General features: G+C 35.5%; 1 protein-coding gene across 3 annotated transcripts in view; it reads left to right on the top strand.

The window, feature by feature from the left end:
* The window catches only part of asic1c (acid-sensing (proton-gated) ion channel 1c), an 84,780-nt gene extending 64,112 nt beyond the window's left edge, over positions 1–20,668 (top strand). The window contains exons 2-12 of one of the 3 annotated variants that reach the window (XM_082184265.1): positions 3,859–4,009; positions 5,012–5,139; positions 7,124–7,274; positions 8,705–8,761; positions 8,925–9,078; positions 9,183–9,274; positions 9,397–9,476; positions 9,596–9,667; positions 14,177–14,229; positions 14,407–14,445; positions 18,154–20,668. In XM_082184265.1, coding sequence (XP_082040391.1) covers positions 3,859–4,009; positions 5,012–5,139; positions 7,124–7,274; positions 8,705–8,761; positions 8,925–9,078; positions 9,183–9,274; positions 9,397–9,476; positions 9,596–9,667; positions 14,177–14,229; positions 14,407–14,445; positions 18,154–18,232 — 1,056 coding nt within the window. In that variant the 3' untranslated portion in view covers positions 18,233–20,668. Of the gene's footprint in view, positions 1–3,858; positions 4,010–5,011; positions 5,140–7,123; positions 7,275–8,704; positions 8,762–8,924; positions 9,079–9,182; positions 9,275–9,396; positions 9,477–9,595; positions 9,668–14,176; positions 14,230–14,406; positions 14,446–16,324; positions 17,278–18,153 lie in introns of those variants that run through there. The other 2 variants (XM_082184263.1, XM_082184264.1) reach the window with 2 other exon arrangements.
* Positions 20,669–21,894: the final 1,226 nt, after the last annotated feature.

Here is a 21,894-nt window from a genome sequence, read left to right as displayed (position 1 = left end):
CTGTAAATGCAGTAATATATTTTAAAAATAATAGCCTAGTGCTAGTTAGATGAGATTTAATCAATTTGACAGTACTAAAAAATAAGCGTGAATTAACAAGCACTGCCAGTATGTATAAATATCGGTAAATATTACTTACATGAAAGTGGTTGAGAAAATACAGTATAAAAATACAAATTTAAATATCGTGAATGTAAAATAAATTTCATATAATGTATTTTTTATATTTTTGTCATTTGCTTTACAGAAATGAAAATTATTTGTGATTTTGGGGTAAAATATGTGCGCTCATTATAGGTTTTCTTAAGTAAAATTTATTTACAAAATTGCCGGCCGCATTTGTCGTTTTTTATTTGTAGAAATGTGTGGCAGGTTTCGAGGACTGTTCACAGAAACCCTGAGGCGAAAAATCTCAGTAACATCTACTGGCACAGAAACTGCTCTCTGACAAATTTCTGGGTGGAAGACGCATGAATTATTAAAAAGCTCTGGGTGCTTTGCACAGATGTGCTTAAAACCTGCCTCCAGCTAAACTCCATTGCTCAGTATCTTGATCCTCTTTTTCTTCATTATCAGATAGAAAACCAATCTACCTCTTATAATCCCCAAAACCCTTCCAGTGTTTAAGCATATGAAATTGTACGCATAGCTAGAATCTGATGTGAAATCAACAAGACTGCTTTCCATGAATCTGCGCTCACTTGCAGATTACATATGCACAAAGCTCTGAATCATCAGTCTAAATGAGTTCTCGCCTGGTGCGGTGCGCTTCCCTTCAGAATGAATGAAGTTAATTACTTGGGAAACAGGGAGGAGAGAGAGGCTTCAACCATTGTTGGAAAACAATGTGCTCATTCGATGTGTTTTGGTAAACCGTGAACTCGGCATGGCAAACACAAATCCTCTGTGATGCATCGACATGCTGACAACAACGTTTCATTTTAGCTCAAAGCACTTTCGTGTTAATTGAGATTTTGAGATAATCAATCATAACCATCTTAGTCTTCAGATGCTTGATAAGAATGTGGGAACTTAGCGATCGTAGGTGTGATAGTGTCAGACTGATCCGTTTGATTGCATGTCCTTTTTTAAAGGTCAAGTGTACAATCTTGTGACACTTAGCAAAATTGCAAAAATAAATAGATTTTAACATCATCTTGCCCGTGCAAAACACTGCCAGAGTGCTTTTTGGGAGGTTTAATTTAGTGTGTTTATGCAGTTGCTAGGGTGTTTTGCAAGGTTGGAGTTGCCAAGGCATTCTGAGTAGTAAAGCATGTTTGTTTGTGGTTGCTAGGGTGTTGCTATGCAATTGCTAAGGTATACTGAGTAGTTTAATGTGTTTGAATGTTTGTTAGGTTGTTGCTATGCAGTTGCGTAGGAATTCTAAGTAATTTTTTGAATGTTTTATGCAGTTGTTTGTGTGCTCTGAGGTTGTCCGGTTGTTACTATGCAGTTCTGAGATGTTCAGAGCATGCATAGCATGTTTGTTTGTGGTTGCTAGGGTGTTGCTAAGGTATTCTGAGTAGTTTAGTTTTTGCATGGACTTGTCAGGGTGTTCTGGGAAGTTGTCAGGGTGTTGCTCTGCAGTTTCTATGAGTTTAGAGTGTTTGCTTGGCTGTTCTGCAAGGTTGTCAGGGTGTTGCTATGCAGTTAGGAATAATTTTAGAACCTTTGTTCTAAGTAGCTTAATGTTTTTGTATGTAGTTGGCTAGTTGCTAGGGTGTTTTTGGAAGGTTGCTAGAGCATTGCAAGTGTTCTGAATAGTTTAGTGTGTTTGTGTTAATTTACTATAGTGTTATTGGTGGTTGTCAGGGTGTTGCTATGCAGTTGCTAAGGGTTTCTGAGTAGTTTAGTGTGTTTGTATGCAACTGAAGTTCTTTTGAACGAAAACTTATAAATGGCTTACTTCAAGTAATCTGTGTATATTTAATTGGGATAGTTGAACATATTTTAAAGGGATAGTTCACCCTAAAATTAAACTTAAGTCATAATTTACTCGCCCTGGTTTTGATCTATTGCCGTATGCCCTTCTTTCTTTTTCGGACCATAAAAGGAAAACATTTTAAAAGTGTCCCGCTCGCGCTCGTCCATATAATGGCAGTGAATAGCGACCAAAAACAAACCAAAATTGAATGTATTATTTAACGAAAATCCTGACCTTGGCCATTGATCTTCTGTGCCACAGTTCACTCCAACCATCTTGCCCAGAAAAAGCACACAAGTTGTGAGAAATCAAGATGATTAAAAAAACACACAAATACAACCTAGAAATCCCCAAAAAGTATCCGTGTATTTTTTTCACTGAGTTAAATATCTCCGGAACTCCGTATGTCTGATGGCAGTCGGAATCACAGCTGACAGGTGTGAACATCGATAACTACATTATGATGATGAGCACAACGAATATATTCACCTCAGAGCAGAAGGTACATGGATTGTATTTCATGTTGCGTTTTTGTTAATCTGGTTTTCTCACAACTTGTGTGCTTTGTCTGCTAATAGAGGCTCATTAATGTGCAATCGAGCCCAAGGTCAGGATTTTATGTAAATAATACATTCAATTTCAGTGTGTTTTTCACCAAACCCAATCATATACCCCCAGAACACTTGGAATAAATGACACATGGGATCATTCTGTGATACTTTTACATCTTTAAAAAAATAAATAAAATGACGGCTATTCACTGCCATTATATGTGACTGGGACTTTTTTTTCTTTTTTTATTCTCCTTTTGTGGTCAATAAAAGAAAGACACAATAGAACAATGCAAGCGTGAGTAAATTATGACTTTATTTAAATTTTAGTGTGAACTATTACTTAAAAACTGAAAAAAATTAAATACATCATCTTTCAGTACATCAGATGTTCATCTTTAACTGCACTGTTTGCCCTTAATTTATCATGCTTTTATCATTGTCATGTTGAAATGCCTCAGAACCCACATGGATGAAACTGTAGCTTTACCTTTTTGTTTGAGTATTTTGTGTGCTGTCAAGGTCTAGCTTGTTTCCCGCGGTTTAAAGCTGAGCCAGCGTGAGACAGTCCTTGTTGAAGCTCTGGAGCTGAACGATCTACCGCTCATTAGTGTCACAGCGGGGTCATGAAACCATGACTGAACTCATCTGTGTGACCAGTGTCTCTCGCTTCATCACTGTCAAAACACTGCCAAGACCATCATATTTCAGCAGCTATTATCTGCAAAGGGATGAAGCCTGTTCTGTCAGTTAATTGGATTTCCTTTCGGTGAAAGCGTCGACATCAACCGTTTTTCCTTTTTGCTTTGAATATGTGAGGAGTTGCAATCAGCATATCAGATAATTGATTTGATTGGTTTATATATACTATCGTTACTACCGTTCCAAAATTTGGGATCCGTGAGATATTTTTTTTGTTTGTTTGTCTGCTCCAATATTGCATTTATTTGATCAAAAGTACAGTAAAAAATTGTAATATTGTGAAATATTATTACAATTTAATAAGAACAGCTTTCTATTTGAATACATTGTAAAATGTAATTTATTCCTGTGATCAAAGCTGAATTTTCAGCATCATTACTCCAGTCTTCAGTGTCACATGATCCTTCAGAAATTAGTCTAATATGCTGATGCTCAAGAAACATTCCTTATTATCAGTATATTTTTGTGGAAATCGTGACACATTTTTCCTTGATGAACAGAATATTTAAAAGCAATTTAATGCTTTTTTTTCTGAATTAAGGTATTGATTTAAAAAAAAAAAAGTACTTCCCCCAAACTTTTAAACAGTAGTGTGTGTGTGTATACATTTACATAAAACTATATTTCATATATTAAACATGAAAAGTTAAAGTTTTTTTTTTATATACTGTCCTCCCACAGATTTACACCAGATACGGGAAATGTTACACGTTCAACTCTGGTCTGGATGGAAACCCGTTGTTGACGACTTTAAAAGGCGGAACAGGGAATGGGCTGGAAATCATGCTGGATATTCAACAGGATGAGTACTTGCCAGTTTGGGGTGACACGGGTAAGCAATATATCAGACATATAAGACATAAGTGATGTGTTTTGCATAATTTATGTTAATGAAAATCGCAGTGCCTCTTCAATCATTTTATCGATTCAAAAGTTTCAGACAGAAAGTTACACAGTAAGCAGAGTTGATGCTTTAAAGTGCCCCTGTTATGCTATATTAAAGGTTCCTAATTTTGTTTTAATGGTTTTGTTACAGGAATTGCTGATGACACATTTTGGCAGTTCAGAATTTTGGAAGCCAATAACTTTTATTTGTCATGAACAAACAGCTATATTACTCACTGCATGAAAGGTAATATTCGAAAAAGCATAATAAGGGCACTTTAAATGAAACCTTACGACAGTATGTATAACTCTGGGGTTGAAATGCTGCCATATTTTAAATAATATACGTCCTTGGTAGAATTATGTTCCAACTATGTCCAAAAATTATATTTAAAAAAGGACAAGATATGGGTTGTACATCATATCGGAAGGAATTGTACATTAGCATAATTTACCCATAAGTGGGCGCACCAAAATGATTTAACTTGTGGTAGAACATTTAGATGCTGAGATAACAAGGTTAGGACTCTTTCTTGGTGGTTTTTTTTACAGAGCACACCTGCCCCATTACTGCCTCATTCATTTTCTGTGGCATGCTGCAATATTTCAGCATAATCACGCACAGAAAATAAATATGAAACCAAAAGAGTTACGAATATCAAAGTGCATTTTAATCTACTGTAGATGACATGCGGTCAGTGTTCAGAATTGATGTACTTGTATGCTAGTGAAGATTATGTATTTATAATCTATTAATCTTGGTCATTTCAATGGCTCTAGAGGAGACTTTATATCCAGAGGCAATATGGAAGCAGTAAAGAAACATGTATTGGCATTCTGGATAATGTAATTATAAAGTTCATTATAAAGTAATTATATTTCTTGCCTCGAGGCAGTAGATGTCAAATCTCCCGCTCTGTAAATAATCTTGTTTAATGTCTCCTCACAGACGAAACCTCGTACGAAGCAGGCATCAAAGTTCAGATCCACAGCCAGGATGAGCCGCCCTTCATAGATCAGCTGGGATTTGGTGTGGCCCCTGGTTTTCAAACTTTCGTGTCTTGTCAGCAGCAACTGGTACCTAATGCTAAACATATTGCCTTTATCACATGTCCTTATATCAGCTGACCTGTCCATCCACACCAGCATCTCTTTAAACCTGGAGAAAACCAGACTTTTTTGTCCAGAACTAAGTCAGGTTTTACATACACTATAGTTAAATTATTTATTTTTTTTCTTGTTTTTTTTTGAGAAATTCATACTTTAATTGACATTCTTTTGAAATTTATGTTAAAGAATCCTAAAAAAAAAAAAAATCACTTTCCACAGAAATATTAAGCAACGCAACTGTTTTCAACATTAATAATAATTAGAACTGTTTCTTTCTTAAGCAGCAAATCATCATATTAGAATGATTTCTGAAGGATCATGTGACGCTAAAGACTGGAGTAATGATGATAAAAATTGGATGCATCTTTTGCATAACAGAAATAAATAATATTTATAAATATATTCAAATAGAAAAGAGTTATTTTAAGTTTAATAATATTTCACAATATACTGACATTTTTAAGTATTACTGGACATGATGATCTTACTATTTGCTACAATTTATCTAGCAAACTAAAGTAATGTGACAGTAGAGATCTAGTGGGAAATAATAATGACGTGTTGATCATTTGTTTCAATACAATTTAAACAAATATTTATAAATAATATGTCTGTTAATTTGTGCATTTAAAAGTGATTTTTTTTTATTTCCATTTTCAGTTTTGAATCTTTCATTTTTAAGTGTCACCCCTAGTCCTCCACAGTGTTATTGTTATTGAGTTGATCACAGCCAGGCAATAAGCGTTTGTTTTTATGTGCGCTGAGGTCACGTGACTCCTCGTGAGTATCTGATTCAGTTTCTAAGGAGAACTAATTGGCAGGAGGTCAAGAAAAGCTTTCGTTTACAGCCTTCAGTGGATCAAAGGCAAAAGCGGCTCTCTCTGCCAAGATCAATATGTCTTCATTCATCGACCCTTAGCGATTAGATCAATTAGCTGAAATAATCAAGTGCTAAAGGCAACTGCACGCTTCTAATCTTGCTTTCAATTCACTGACCTACTTCCTCTTCCTTTTTAACATCAAAGCTCTCTGAATCCATCATAAACGCATGTATTATGCGATGCTTTTTGCAGTCGACTTCAAAAAGTGACTTCATTTTATGGGAGGATTATCTTCTCTTCTGGTGCCATTAGATATGATACAAAATCCAATTATATTTGTATACGATTCTTATTAAAAGGCTCTTAAATTTAATCAGAAGTGCATAATATAATTTTAATGACTTTAAAAATTAGCAGTAATGTTGCTTCCAGTAAGTGAGCCTTTGCTAAGCCCCGCCCCTTAAAAATCTGACTGACCAATCCTGTTTGATCTTTTCAAATGGATCTGTCGTTTTAAGTGCAATTTCATGGAAATGATCCAAAATAAATGGTCATATGTTACGGGTGAACTTGCACCCTGGACCAGATTACCTTTTTAAAAATGTATTAGCATATCGATTATGGTCATTACAGAGTTGGTAGTAAGTGAAGAGTGTAATCACTTCCTAATGAGGCTTTTCTCTTTTCAATTGATTGTGAGAAGCTCTTGACTCAATTCTGATTCGTAGTCACTGCAGGTTTTGGTCATATTACTGTGCAATTGAACAATGTATAAATAATTAATAAAAAAATAAAAAATTTCAATCATAAATATATATAAAATATATAAAAAACAACATCCATTCCTATATAGCTTGTTTGAGTTAGCAACAGCAAGTCAGTTCGTATCTCTGGTTTTCTTCAGGTTTCAACTAACACTGATTTCTTTCTGTGGAATATTGCATTCATAACCCACATGCTTTTCTACAGTGTGAAGAGTGTCTGATTGCACTGTGGGTTTTATTATATTCAGCTGATGTCCTCTGCTGTTAGTCCTTTGATTGCTGCGCTCTTTGGCTCGGTTTATTGTGTTATGATTTGTTATTGAACAGCTTTATCCTGCCAGTAATAAATAAAAGTTTGTGCTGTAGCTCCAGTATCTCCCTCCGCCGTGGGGCGACTGCAGATCCACCCCGATGGACTCGGAATACTTCTCCACGTACAGCATCACGGCCTGTCGCATCGACTGCGAGACCCGCTACCTGCTGGAAAACTGCAACTGCAGAATGGTGCACATGCCAGGTGCGGAGACTGTAGAATTAAAAGCAAGAAGATTCACCATATCTTCATATTTTGAATGTGTTACACGCAAAAGTAGCACATTTTTATTTCAGTGCCCATATAAAGAGATGGATTTTTATATGCAGTTTTCTTAACTTTTAATTTCATTTTAATATTTTATTATTTTGTTTATAATGAAATACACTCCTTGTGCTTGCTTATTCACACCTACAGAGTTTTATTCTCAATTTTCAGTATTTTATAGATGTAAAATCTTTCCTCACGCTTGCTTTTTCACACCTACATAATTGTATTCGTAATTGTACAGTTTTATTTTCTTTTATTATTTTATTTTTTAACAAGTATAACTCCTCATGTTTGCTTTTTCACACCTACCAAATTTTTATCTTAAAGGTATAGTGGAGGATTTTCCCGAATTTTAGAAAAGAACCGCCCTCTCCACTTTTTGAAAAAATGCACATGCGCAACCTTCGACCTGCTCCCGAGAGGGAACGCCTATTAAACGCTAGCATCGCTAATCATAGCTTACATTAACTTTTACTAGCAGTGATTTTAAATGGATTTCTCCAAATAGCATGCCAAACTTTACCTGTCGAGTAGAAACTTCGCGACTGAGGCATCAGTGGGAAGCCCAACCTGTGCTTTTAGCTTTTAGCGCACGCCAGCGTGTGAAATATTCTCCCAAAAACACTCTGGTCTTGTTTCTTTCTTCAGAGGCCTTTCTCTTCTTGTCATACAATTCGTAGACACTTTTTCTCTTGCGACCCTCAGACATTTTGAAAAAACTCAGTGAGAACGGCGAGCTTCAATGAATGGCTGAAACCGTAGCTCACCACACATATACACCTGAAAGTGCGCATGCGCAGAAAGGACGAGCACGTACGACGGCCTTACGTAAACATATCACCAGAATGATTGACAATTAGGAGGACCAATAGTCTTGATGATCCACCCGGAAAAAGAAAATCCTCCACTATACCTTTAATTTCACCTAGTTTTTTTTTTTTGTTTTTTTTTGAACAAATCACTCATGTTTTGACAAATCACACTCTTCACACTTACTTATTCACACATACAGATTTTTAGTTACCTATTTTATTTTATAAATGTAAAATCTTTCCTCACGCTTGCTTTTTCACACCTTCAGAATTGTATTCTCAATTGTACCTAGTTTTATATATTTTTTAAATTTCATTAAAAAAGACTCGTTTTATATACAATCACTCCTCATACTTGCTTATTTTTTTTATTTAAAAATTATTATTTTTTATTTATGAATGTAAAATCTTTCTCCACACTTGCTTATTCACACTCACAGAATTTTATTCTCAATTGTACACATTTTTTTTGTGTGTGTTATTATTTTTAGCAGTTGGAACAGTAAGAAATGTGAGAAAGTATTTTGTAAAGTGTTGTGCTATCTGTCACAGGCACCTCCACCGTCTGCACACCCGAGCAGTACAAAGACTGCGCAGATCCAGCTTTAGGTAAGAGGCCGTGTGCCGTGATGTGTGACTGTATTTCTATCTCTACTTAACAATGTGTAAGACCATGTCAAACTTTTGCAGCTTCTATAGGATGATGCCATTAAAATAGATTCTTGTGCTAATTTTCCTTTCAATAATAACAACAACAAAAACTAATTGACAGATTTTCTTGTGGAGAAGGACAACGATTACTGCGTTTGCGATACGCCGTGCAACATGACTCGATACGGTAAAGAGCTGTCCATGGTGAAAATACCCAGCAAGGCCTCCGCAAAATATCTCGCCAAGAAGTTCAACAAAACAGAACAGTACATTGCGTGAGTTTACATTTTAAATTGAAGTTAGTTACACACTGAGATGTTATTTACATCCCGGAAGGTTTACCTGAACAGTTAGCCATTTGATGCGTGTCATTTTACAGGGACAACATATTGGTGCTGGATATCTTTTTTGAGGCTCTGAACTACGAGAAAATCGAACAAAGGAAAGCGTATGAAGTTGCTGGATTACTTGGTAAGTGCGCAAAAATTAGCTAATTCTACACCACTATGAATAATAACAGCCTCATTACTTGGTATTACCAATCCATGTTGCCTTCTGCTTCAATATTTCATTATATTTTTCGATTCTTCCAGGTGATATTGGTGGTCAGATGGGTCTGTTTATAGGAGCCAGTGTCTTGACAATATTGGAGATATTTGATTATCTGTATGAGGTCCGTTGCATTCCTCCTTTTTTCCGTAATGTGCTCAAGATTACAAATGAGATTCGGACCGTTTATAATGAACAGTAATTTGCTGACAAAAAATGTGGCACCGTTTTTTCATTTTGCAGGTTTTTAAGGACAAAGTGCTGGGATATTTTCTACGCAAGAGACGGCCACACCGGAGCGCTAGTGACAATCTGGTAATTGTGCTTCCTGTGTTGCTCTGAATGTGCGCATGTTGGTTTAGTTCATATTTGTAGTGTTTCTTTTTGTTTGGATTTTTCTCTCGAATGCTGCATGCATCTAGTTGCTTTTTGTCTTTGGCTCAAATTCTGGGAAATGATTGATGAAGATGGCCTTTCCAACATAAGAGAAAAGACATTGGTTTATGTTTGAATAAGGACAAATATCAAAACCAGAAATGGACAAGTTTTAGAAATGATTAGTATGTCCATCACCCTTCGCTTGTGACAAACCTTGTATCAGATTTAGATCTGACAAATTAGCAGATGATCTGTGCTTTTGATTAAATCAATTAGGACTTCCTACAGCATTTTATTATTTGATTTCTGCCTTTATTTTACAGTATATAAAAGGTGCAGTGTAGACCGAGAAGTAGGAGTGAGACTCGTTTTTACGATCTGTTAGTGAAGTCGTGTTCATTTAATTTTTTGAAGGCTTTCTGGTTTGAGAGTTTCCGCACGACCCTGTCCTGGATTATAACAGTGATGAAATCAAGTTTCTTCCATCACAGGATAATATTTCGTCCAAGAAGTCGGTTTCTTTTTTCCATGTTAAGATAAAAAAAAAGGTTCACCCAAAAATGTCATCATTTACTCACCCTCATGTATGACTTTTTTTTCCTTCCATGGAACAGAAAAGATGATGTTCTGCAGGATTTTCATGTTCTTTTCCATAAAGCGAAAGCATTTAATCATCAAACGCTGTTAAAAAGGACAAAAAATTGCACCTATAAGTGCTTCATACTACTACAGTAGTGGCCAAAAGTGATGTCCAGCCTAAGAAAACTGACATCTTCACCTTTTATTCAAATATTATAAACAATTTGATAAAGATTTTGTAAGCATATTGCATAGTTGTGCTTGGAGTCAATTGTTTTATTTGTGTTAATGCAATGAAATAGCGTGGACATAATGTTTGGCCAGGCTGTCGTACAAAAGAAATTATGAACATGCAAAAATTAGAGAACCAATGAAATATTAATAACTGATTATGCTATAGTCAATGTATGCTTTTTCCTGTGAGTATAAAAAGATAGTAATATAGCAATAATAATAATAAAATAAAAGCTGTAGTTTGCCTTTTTTACCAAACAATTTTGTCAGATAAATACCTTACCCAAGTTTAGAGTTTGTTCTTCCCTCATATTATAGGGAAATTAAAAACAAATATCCCCTCCGGACATCACTACTGTACAGTGACTTCAGAAGTCGTACGGACGCTTTAGATGATGGTGTTTTTGTCATGTTCCAAACATGACAGCTGTTGAAGAAGTTGAGTAAATGATGACCGAACTGTTCAGTTTATTCAAGCAAACTGCAGTATGACAGGGCATTTAAATACCACAACATCAGCGTCATTCACCATTATTGTGCCATATCATATCATAGCAGACAAAACAATCCATCATTTTCCCCTCTGAGTCCTTCCCAGCATGCACCAGGACATCACTGACCAAACATTAAAGGGACACCATGTAACTTTCGGCCCTCTAGCTGTTGAAAAACGAAGAACATTGTTGAGGTTGTGCTTCGGCTCTGCGTGACTGCGGATGAATATGGATATTCTACTGCTCATAAATCATTCGCTACTATAGATGTATATCCAGTTTAGATAGTATAGCTATACCCATTAATAGAGACGCTACTTCCTTGAAAACAAAATGCCAGCACTGCGCTAGTACAACCATAATCCAAAAAATTATGAATTCTTTACAAGGACATATGTGACCCTGAATCACAAAACCAGTCACAAATATACATTTGTGGCAATAGCCAACAATACATTGTATGGGTCAAAATTATCGATTTTTCTTTTTTGTCAAAAATCATGAGGATATTAAGTAAAGATCATGTTCCATGAAGATATTTTGTAAGTTTCCTACCGTAAATATCTAAAACATTTATTTTTGTGAGTGGATGCAACACAATCACGACACAAATGGACAACTTTAAAGGCGATTTTCTCAATGTTTCGATTTTTTTTGCACCCTCAGATTCCAGATTTTCAAATAGTTTTATATCTGCTAAATATATATAACAAACCACACATCAATGGAAAGCTTATTTATTCAGCTTTTGGGTGATGTATAAATCTCATAAAATTGACCCATGAGACTGTTGTTGTCCAGGGTCACATATATGGCAGTTTATCTGTTCATCAAAATACCGTACTCACCTGTTGGTTAATAACCATCTCTGTGTCGCTTTTACAATATTTCAAATCCCTTAGGCCCTGTCCCAAATGGCCCTTTAATTGCGCGTGCTCGCTGAGTCTACGAGTCCGTAGGCCGTCCCATTCAGCATTTTACCGCTCTGAAGTGTGCTCAGCAAGTTTTTTTAACAAGTATAACTCCTCATGCTTGCTTTTTCACACCTACATAATTTGTATCTTAATTTCACCTAGTTTTATTTTTTTATATTTTTTTTAACAAATCACTCATGTTTTTATGTAATCACTCGACACTTACTTATTCACACATACAGATTTTTAGTTACCTATTTTATTTTATAAATGTAAATCTTTCCTCACGCTTGCTTTTTTTTCACACCTTCAGAATTGTATTCTCAATTGTACCTAGTTTTTTTTTTTTTTTTTTTTTATAAAAAAATTTACTTGTTTTTTATACAATCACTCCTCATACTTGCTTATTTTTTTTATTTAAAAAAAAATATTTTTTATTTATGAATGTAAAATCTTTTTCCACGCTTGCTTATTCACACTCAGAATTTTATTCTCAATTGTAAAAAAAATATATATATAGCAGCGCCCCCTTTGTACCCTTGAAGCGGTCTTCCACGAAGCCCGCATAGAAGCAGGCTCCACGCACTTTAACTACCCAGGAATCCTTGCGAAAGGCCAATCAGACAACCGATGGGAGGAGATTTCACTCACGGATAATTGTTGACATGACCTAAATGTACATTTTACCAGTTGTTACCTACAGTTTATACAAACATTATGGTCATCGAGCAGTGGTTGATGTCTCAAACATAATAATAGCGCGTTTAATAATACGATCGCATTATGATTCATTAAATAAATAGAACCGAATGGCTGGGCTTTACTGAGTCATATGTAAACATAGTATGAATATTGAAACCTGTAAATTGAAAAAATTATGTTTTAAAATTGTAATCTTAGTTCAAATGGAACATTTATGTATTATTATGTACAACTGTATACATAATTTAAATAAGCATGATATATCTATTGTCTAATGCCCAGGTGATATGCACAATATCAAAATATAGAACTGTAAAATTAGGCTGTGTAGTGGACATGCAGATAAGACGTCGGAGCGCAAAAATGTGATTTCTCCTGTCCAACAACAACCAGACCGTTATTTCCGGCGTGCCGATCGAGTCTATCCCAAAAATACCTCTCAATGCGCCCTCGTGGACTCGCGCCAAGGGCCCTATAGGTCTGCACTACATGACGTCACCAAAGTGTGGACTCTGAGGAAGTGTGCCATTTGGGACAGGGCCTTAGTTCTCACCATCTCCGAATAGCCAAGACAATGTTGATTCTTGTTTTATTACGAGCTCTTTTTGCCAGCAGACTCTCCTCTGTTCGGCGTTTCTTTAAAAACGGGTGATTCTCCGAAGGTTTGAGATTGATCTGCTCCATGTCAATCTTTCTCGCTCGTGGTAACACTAACCTCTGCCACTCACACACCAGACACGCGTCACAGGAGCCAGAGCAACTTTTCTCTATTTCCGTATATATGAAGAGATGCGCACAGGCGAGTGACGTATGCACGCGATTTCCTTCGAAAACCATCCCGACTGGTCTAAAATAAAACTATAACATTTATAACAGGCTCACCTTAGTGAATCAAGGTAAGACAATACACATTTTGGAAAAATAATTGATAATGTATTGACTCTATTGTTCATTTTGAACAAAAAAAAGTTACATGGTGTACCTTTTAAAGATACGCTAACAAGCTCACACCACAATACATGACTAGCAAACATTTGAGACTTCAGAATTAATGTAGTGACATTTTGTTTAGTTCAAAACTTTTACCGCAGTAAATTATGCACATGATTTTTAAGTCATAGTTCATGTCTAGTGCTGTTTTGTTTTACATTATTGTTTTGATGTTATTAGAATCCGTTAAAATAAATTGAACAATCCAACGTTAGTTAGATTAAATGTAAAATGTATATTTTAGAGAAACAACATGTTTTTAAACAACTGAACCATTGCTTTTTCAGCACTGTATTATTTTGTCATAAATCTGGTGAAGGTCAATTCAGTTTCAAATCAAATAAATGTGAAATATTTCAAATATATCAATTTTTTTATTTTAATAAATATAATTAATTAGTAAATGTATTGAAATATATTAAAATAATGAATGAGTAATATTGAATTTCAGTCTTGCATATAATAAGTTTGAGCTGAATTGGCCTCCGCCTGGGTTTGTTCATCTTCATCTCTTTCCATCATGTTTATTCCAGGATTCCCCCGAGATTTCCACCAGCCCTGGTGTCACGCCTAACCATGTCCCCAGGTAGCGCCGCCATTAATAATATTGCAGAAGCATTTCATTGTGTCCTTCTTTAAAATCCTTGCATTATTCAACGCCATTTAGAGTCTTTTCCCTTCGTGACATTGAATGTCAGTAGTTCTAGACATGAACAAATGTCATTGTTACGCATTCTAAGATCCCTTTTTCAAAACCCTGTAGCTTTCAAGATGGAGATGATGTTTTGCAGATGAAGTTCAGGTAAAACAACACCTGTAGCTTTCACTTGCCTTTATTTGAGTATTTTTCTTCTTTCTGTTTTCCTCCCAACAGTTCATGTGTTGTTCTCTTTCACCAAAATGATGCCATTTTAAATCAAATAAAAAAAATATATATTTATGTGTGTGTTAATTACACTACCATTCAAAAGTTTGGGGTCGGTAAGATTTAATACTTTCACATTTATTTAATAAGAAGTCATTTTTTAATCATTTGTATTAAATTGAACAAAAGTGACAGTAAAGACATTTTATAATGTTACAAAAAAATTCAAATAAATGCTGTATGTTTTTTTTTTAATTTTTTTTTTTTTTTTTTTTTTAACATTGATAATAATCAGAAATGTTTCTCTTTTTTATTTTTTTTATTTTTTATTTATTTATCAGAACAAGGTACATTGAAAGTATTCAGTGACAAACACTATTAAAGGCTTTGCTTTTTCAATTTTTTTTATTTTTTATTATTTTTTATTATTATTATTATTATTATTTTATTTTTTTTCAGAAATGTTTCTTGAGCATCAAATCATCATATTATAATGATTTCTGAAGGATCATGTGACACTGAAGACTGGAGTAATGATGCTGGAAATTCAGCTTTGCATCATAGGAATAAATTACATTTAAAAAATATATTCAAATAGAAAACAGTTATTTTAAATGGTAATAATATTTCACAATATTACTGTTTTTACTGTGTATTTTGATCAAATAAATGCAGCCTTGGTGAGCAGAAGAGACTTCTTTATAAAACATATAAAGATATTTTACTGACCCCAAACTTTTGAATGGTGGTGTGTAACTTTGATTAGCGTTTGAGACATGGAAACATTCACACCATCATGTTGCAGATGTGAAACCTCATCAAAACTTTAAGGAAAGGGAAAAAATAGCGACACAGGCCTTTTGTAAATGTGTGATTTATTCGTTAATTTCTCCAATAATGACAATTCTGTCATTATTTACTCGCTCTCATGTCGTTCTTCTTATTTTTCTTTGGAATTTATGAAGTTATCTGAATCTAGCCCATATTCCTGTCCGGATTCAACTTTTTTGCAGTGATTTTTGCATTGTCAAAACAGCGTAGATTTTCACAATGCTTTCATATGGCGTAAGAACACTTTGACTAATTAACTAATTAGAGTTAAGATTCCTTAGTGTAAACGTCTGCGTGTTTCTGAGGCATCTATAGGGGCTTTTGCACCGGAGGAATGTTTTCATACGGCGGAAGTACACACTTTTTGGCGCGTTGGCACCGCAGGAACTGGGAACATTTTAGTTATAGAAATGCCTTTTTGGGGGGACTACTGTAAATTAGCTCCTACTTCAGAGTAGGGTCTAACCCAGCACAATAGAAACTACCAGTGACATAAGTGTATGCTGATTGGCCGAACGCGTACCATACGAAACACCGGCACCTGGCATGTTTTAAGAGTCGACAACTTACATAGTTAATCCACAAACATGGAAAACAGTGATAGATGGACCGACGGCGAAGTCCAGCATTTAACTTTACACTGCAGAGTTGTTGACAATTGACATTGTTGAATGCCATGTTTAAATGACTCCCAAAATGTAGTTCTCAGGGGCCGTCCTGGTGGCTAGTTCCTATAACTGAGCTCCTTTAACTACCCGATGCGAAAGCCCCTTAAAAATCATTCGCAACTGTATGAATGAATGTTTCCAGCCTAGTAAAGAGATGTTCTGGAGACATGAAGTGCTTGTACATTTGGTTATACACTGATATGAACTGTATTTAGCACGTTTTTTCCTTGGTGAAAGCTTTTTTTTCTTGATGAAATGTTTCCTGTTGACAAAAATCTGGCCACTTTTTTTGATTCTCTATTTTATTTATTCTATAGTGATGACACCAGGGCATCAGCAACATGCTCTATGCTATACTGAAAGGTTTGTCTAAGTGAAAGGTCAAGATTTAGATAAACAATGTGCATTTGGTGGAAGCTTGTGCTGTTTTGGAGGACAGAAGAATGATGAAACCAGGTGGAAATATGATGGAAAAGGACATCTTATAAGAGAAAGTTCCCATTTACATCGCTCTTGCTTTGAATATGGCTCATCGCATGAATTTTTAACACAGCCACATGAAATAAATTTGTGTGTAGTCACAATATATTAGATTGTGATCCAAGAATTAATTTGAATATTATAGTCATAAACAAAGCAAATGTTAGGATGATGGAGGACATGCTAAGCGGAGAGGAGACGAGAGCCCCAGAGCTGCAGCTTTATTGCTTTATTTAAGACAGAACTATTATTATTACCCAATAACACCTTTCAAGTCGGTCCACAAGCTTCGGCTTATGAAATATGAAAAATAAGCCTACTTGCCAGGGGAATTACTACTGTGTCTTAAAGGACAAGTTCGGTATTTTACACTTAAAGCCCTGTTTTCAGATCGTTTCTGATGAAATACAATGGTTAAGTATTTACCATTGTACCATTGTAAGTATTTAAATTTACAAATCAATTAATTTACAACTCAAATAAAGCACATAATTCATCTCCAACCCCTCATCTGATCTCCTCGAATCTAAATTACTAATTTAATAAATGATTTTTTATTTAATAGAAGGCTTTAACAAATATACAAGCTACACATTGTTCATTTTTATTAAATTTTTGTTCCTTTTCATTATTTATATATTATGTATTATATATTTTATTTTATTGCTTTTGAAGAACCAGTTAATTTATTATGTGGTTATCAGAATGTCAGCTGCAATTGCTACCTTAAAAGTAAAGAAATTTAAAATGTAAAATGTATAATAATTTTGTTTATAATAAATCATCATCATAATCATCAGCATGACAATTCTATTCTATTTTATTCTATTCTTTTCTTGTACAAATTGAAAAACCAGTTGAAGAACCAGTTAAATTATTATGTGGTTAGACCGCTGTAATTGCTACCTTAAAAATATCCAAATTAAAGAAAGTAAAAACAAAACAAAAATGTTATAGTATAATAATTTTATTAATAATAAAAATAAATGATAAACTAAGCAGTTAATATTTGTGTATTAATATTTATATTTTACAGTGGCCTTACTATAATTCAATGGGGAAAGTAAATCCAGAGATTTATTTAGAGTTTTATGAAAATTTGAGCCTGAAAGGCTAAAACGGCTTCCATTGTTTGAGACCCGTGTCCAATAACATCACCAGATGCATCTCTTTGTGATGTCATCACAGGTCTACACACAATGAGTCCCACACACACACACACACACACACACACACACGCACACACAAGCTGCACTGGAATGACACTGAATTATTTCCATGCATCCTGCTGAGTTGTGATTGCAAAGTTCGCTGCAAGATTTCCAGAGCTCCATTATCAAGACTAAGAAAACTGCTTCCTTGAATTATCCATGAATATTTTTTATCCTTTATCCATGAATTCTTCTTCCTCCTCTTTTTTTCTTCTTTTTTTCTAAATCAAATTTGACATGTATTCCTCATCATCGCATCACTGATGTTCTGTCTGCTGCTAATTGCCACGTTTTATTTACATTCCCTTGTTCGTTTCTCTCCCGTATTTGTTTATTTCCATTGTTATAAATGCGTCGGGACGTCCTGACATGAATTCATCTCCTCCAACCCCTCCTCTGATCTCCTCGTATCACTCCCACCCCTCCCCCGAAATCTTCCGTTCCCTCTCTTGCAGAGCACATGCGACACACTCCGGAGTCACTCGGACAGTCTCGGATTCGCGCCGAACGTGCTACCTAGTCACCCGGCTATAGGCAACTTCGAGGAGTTCGCTTGTTGATGACGCAGGTCGACGGGACGGCTTAGGATACGACGGAAAACTGTGAAATATATCAGATAGACTCCAAAAGAAGTGTAAGTCCACGAAAATGTACATGTTAAATAGTTACAAACAAACAAACAAACAATGTGACACCTGAATAGAATCAATATATCGTCATCAAGTACAAATAGGCAACACTTCCAGAACAAAACTCAGGTTTTATTAATAACATCACAGCCACTTGTTTGTTTGACATTGTGGAAAATCCTGGTAGATTTCATGACCTTTCTTTTTCGAAACGATTTCAAACGTACAAATACTGTGAGGGTATTTAATCCGAGAGAGTATTTTTTTTCCTCTGTGCTTTTCTTGAATCCTGTATGAACACTGTGGGCCTAATTTGATCAAGCCGCCTTAAACAAATCTCAAAAAGAAAGCATTTTAATATTGCACAAAAATTGTTATAGATACAGTCGGTTTGGCCAAGGTTTAATCTATTTTGGCACTTTTTTGTACAATAATCATGTAAGCTTTAACTGCGGTTTGACTGAATTCAGCCCTGTGATTAGTACTCGAAAACTCGTAACCATTCAGAATGTTTGTCTCTGTTCATATTTTGTGTATATATATATAAAAGTGCAATAATATGCATAATGTGTTTAATGAAAACCGTATATTACCTTCAAGTCTTAATTATTAGCTGTCAGGTAAACAGAAGGAACGAGATGCTTTCGGTACTACCTGAGTTACCAGCAATTTGCTCTTCGTGCTGTTTTATTCCGACACGCTAATGTTACTCTATTTATTTCCACTTCCGTCTACTTAGGCAGTGACGAGATGGGATGTTGTTGAATAATATTTAGATTTATGAATGATGCATTTTAATGTGTAATGATCATAATGAAAGCTTCACTACTCTTCCCATCCAATCCCATGAATTCAAACGACACGTGAAGCCATTCTGTAGATTGTTTCCTCTGGGAGATAGTTCATTATTTTAAGTGGCAAAGACTGTACGCGTCTTAAAGAGTTAAACGCTCATATTAATTATAATGAGCATTAAAAATCCCGCTCATAAATCATGGTTCCCCATCCACTGGGAAATATTCAGATGATACAGTTGAAAACTTGACGCATTACTCAAACAGTTTGATTTGATTATTTTATGTTTTGGGGGTCAACCTAGAAGTTACAGGTGTCTTCCTTTTTCTGCCATATATATTTACACACACGTTCAAAAATACCCCAGAAAAGTATTTGGACACTTAAGCAACACTTACACATTTCTGAATGTCTTTGCATTATATACAAAGGTTACACTTAATTTCAATAGTCCACTTTAGACATTCTACTAACTACATGTCAACTCATTAGAGTATTAGTAGACTGTTGTGTAAGGGTTAGGTTTAGGTTTAATAGAACGAGTTGCAATGCTACTTATAGTGTAGTCTCAGCCTCAGACGTCACGGACCCCTGATGCATATGGCACACAAAATTGCAAACACTTCAGGAGTTTCGAGGTCATCTGATTGGTTGAATCCTACAGGACTTCCGGGAGACGTGTGTGTTGTGTTCTTTAACGGTCCGCCTGGAAATAAAGATGCCGTCAGAGCCCGTCTACGGAGAGCCTGGCCACTCCCTATTAAGTCCTATTGTACCGAATTTTGGTTGTAGTTCCACCAGAGTTCCACTGGGGGGCGATCGCCCATGAGTGCAAAATGAATGGGAGTCTATGGAGCTAGACGGCTAAATTTGTCTCTTTCACCCGATTGCCGTTGAGAAATCTCAGATTTGATTGTAGGTTTTGCAAGTTCGACAAGGGTTATAGGTCGAAAGTTGAATGAACGAGTACTTATGTCCTTTCGATTTCTTACAGGTTGAGTTGTTGTTGCCCATAACACGCTAGCATTCTGCTAATGAACGCTGATTGGTCAGTGAAGGACTGATTACGACCAGAGATACCGCTTGATGGCATCGTGTGTGTGTGTGTGTTTTCGGCGTGGTCTTTTAAAACAACAAAACAAAAACTCTTCTAGCACGTGTATTTACCTGTGTCAGCTGTGTTGTCGAAGCCTCGAGAGAAAAGAAAGTGCAGAGCGCGAAAGCACCAAAGTGACTGAAGGATTGCCGTAAAGCAGTATCTCTGGTCGTACGATGTGTATGACGTCATTGACACTTTAAAAGACTTTTTAAAGCAAATAAGTGACTCTAAAAAATCGAACACCCAGCAATGTGTAATTTCTTTGCATCTCCTTTCGAATACAACATTCAAATTACTAGACAAAAAATTATATCCTGAGAAAAGTGGATTTTGAGGGCTATAGACCTCCATTCATTCTGCACTCGCCCTGTGAGCGCCCTCATGTGGAGCCAGAGTGGAACTGCAACCAGTTCAGAAGCCGGAAGTTTACTGAGAGTGGAAGTTCTCCCCTTATTAGATGTTCTCTGGTTGTGTTCTTTAACGGTCCGGAAACAAAGATGCCGTGAAGCCAAACCCCCTCATGGAAGAAGAAGGCTGTCGTGTTTATAACTGTGACAATGAGCGCTTATCAGGATCATCTAAACGCTGGATTTTCAAATGTATGCGATGTATGTAAAGTTCACGGCATATCCTCTTTAATATACGTCTAAGAGTTTTACACACCGGTCTGTTATTGTAGGGATATCGACGTTACATTTTCACACCACTAAACATGATGCGGAACAAAATGAACTGTGATTGGTCGCTTTACGTGTCAGTCAGACTCAAGACGGGCTCTGGGCGCTCATTGGCCAATGAAAGCTGCTATAGAGTCCAATCCTTCTGACGGTAGGGGAAGCGTCAAAATAAAGTGTTAGCAGATATTAAACAGACAGTCTACTAATACTCTAATGACTGCTAGTTGACATGTAGTTGCAAAGTTACTTATAGTTAGTAGAATGTCTAAAGTGGAGTGTCAAAATAATGTTTTACCGATATAAAATATCAAACCGAATGGCTTTTTTTATTTTTTAAAAAGCACAAGCACACATCGAGTTAGATATACTGTGCAAAATGAAGATATTTCAAATCTTAGTGGATCATGTTTATAGTAGATGTGAATCACCTTGAGGCCTGTTGCTTGGAAGAGTCATGTTAGTTCTGACATTTTAAGTGTGATTTAAGTGTCCAAGTACATTGTGGGGAGCTTCAGCTTCACTACACAGTGCATTACAATGTGGCTAAAGGCAAGATATCATCTTCCATCATGTTTTCTGCACTCAGCAACAATGTATTATTGTATTGTTTTATATAAACCACAATGGGATTTCTAGTACATGTATCACAATTTTAAAATGGAGGGATGTGACATGTAAATGATCCAGTATAATAAACAATATATTTAACCATCTCTTAACATGTTGTTTGTCTGTTGATTCTGTGTAATATCAGCGCTGCTTTTGTCTGTTTATATGGTGATGTTATTGTTGACTAAAACTATTGAAATAAAGCTCAAATAAAATGCAAATATTAGATGGAAAGACTTAAATTTGTTTTAGTTTATAGCCAAGCATGTTGCCATTTTTAAATAATTTTAGCAAATTACTGAAACTGAAATAAAACAGCTATACAAATCTAAAACATAATAAAAATGACTAAACCTAAGAACATAAAATTACTAACTTAAATTAAAA

This window comes from Leuciscus leuciscus (genome assembly GCF_965113295.1).
Source record: "Leuciscus leuciscus genome assembly, chromosome: 11".
NCBI classification, from domain to species: Eukaryota; Metazoa; Chordata; class Actinopteri; order Cypriniformes; family Leuciscidae; genus Leuciscus; species Leuciscus leuciscus.
The sequence above is the reverse complement of the archived record's forward strand: the minus strand, read 5'-3'. Positions and strand labels throughout refer to the sequence as shown.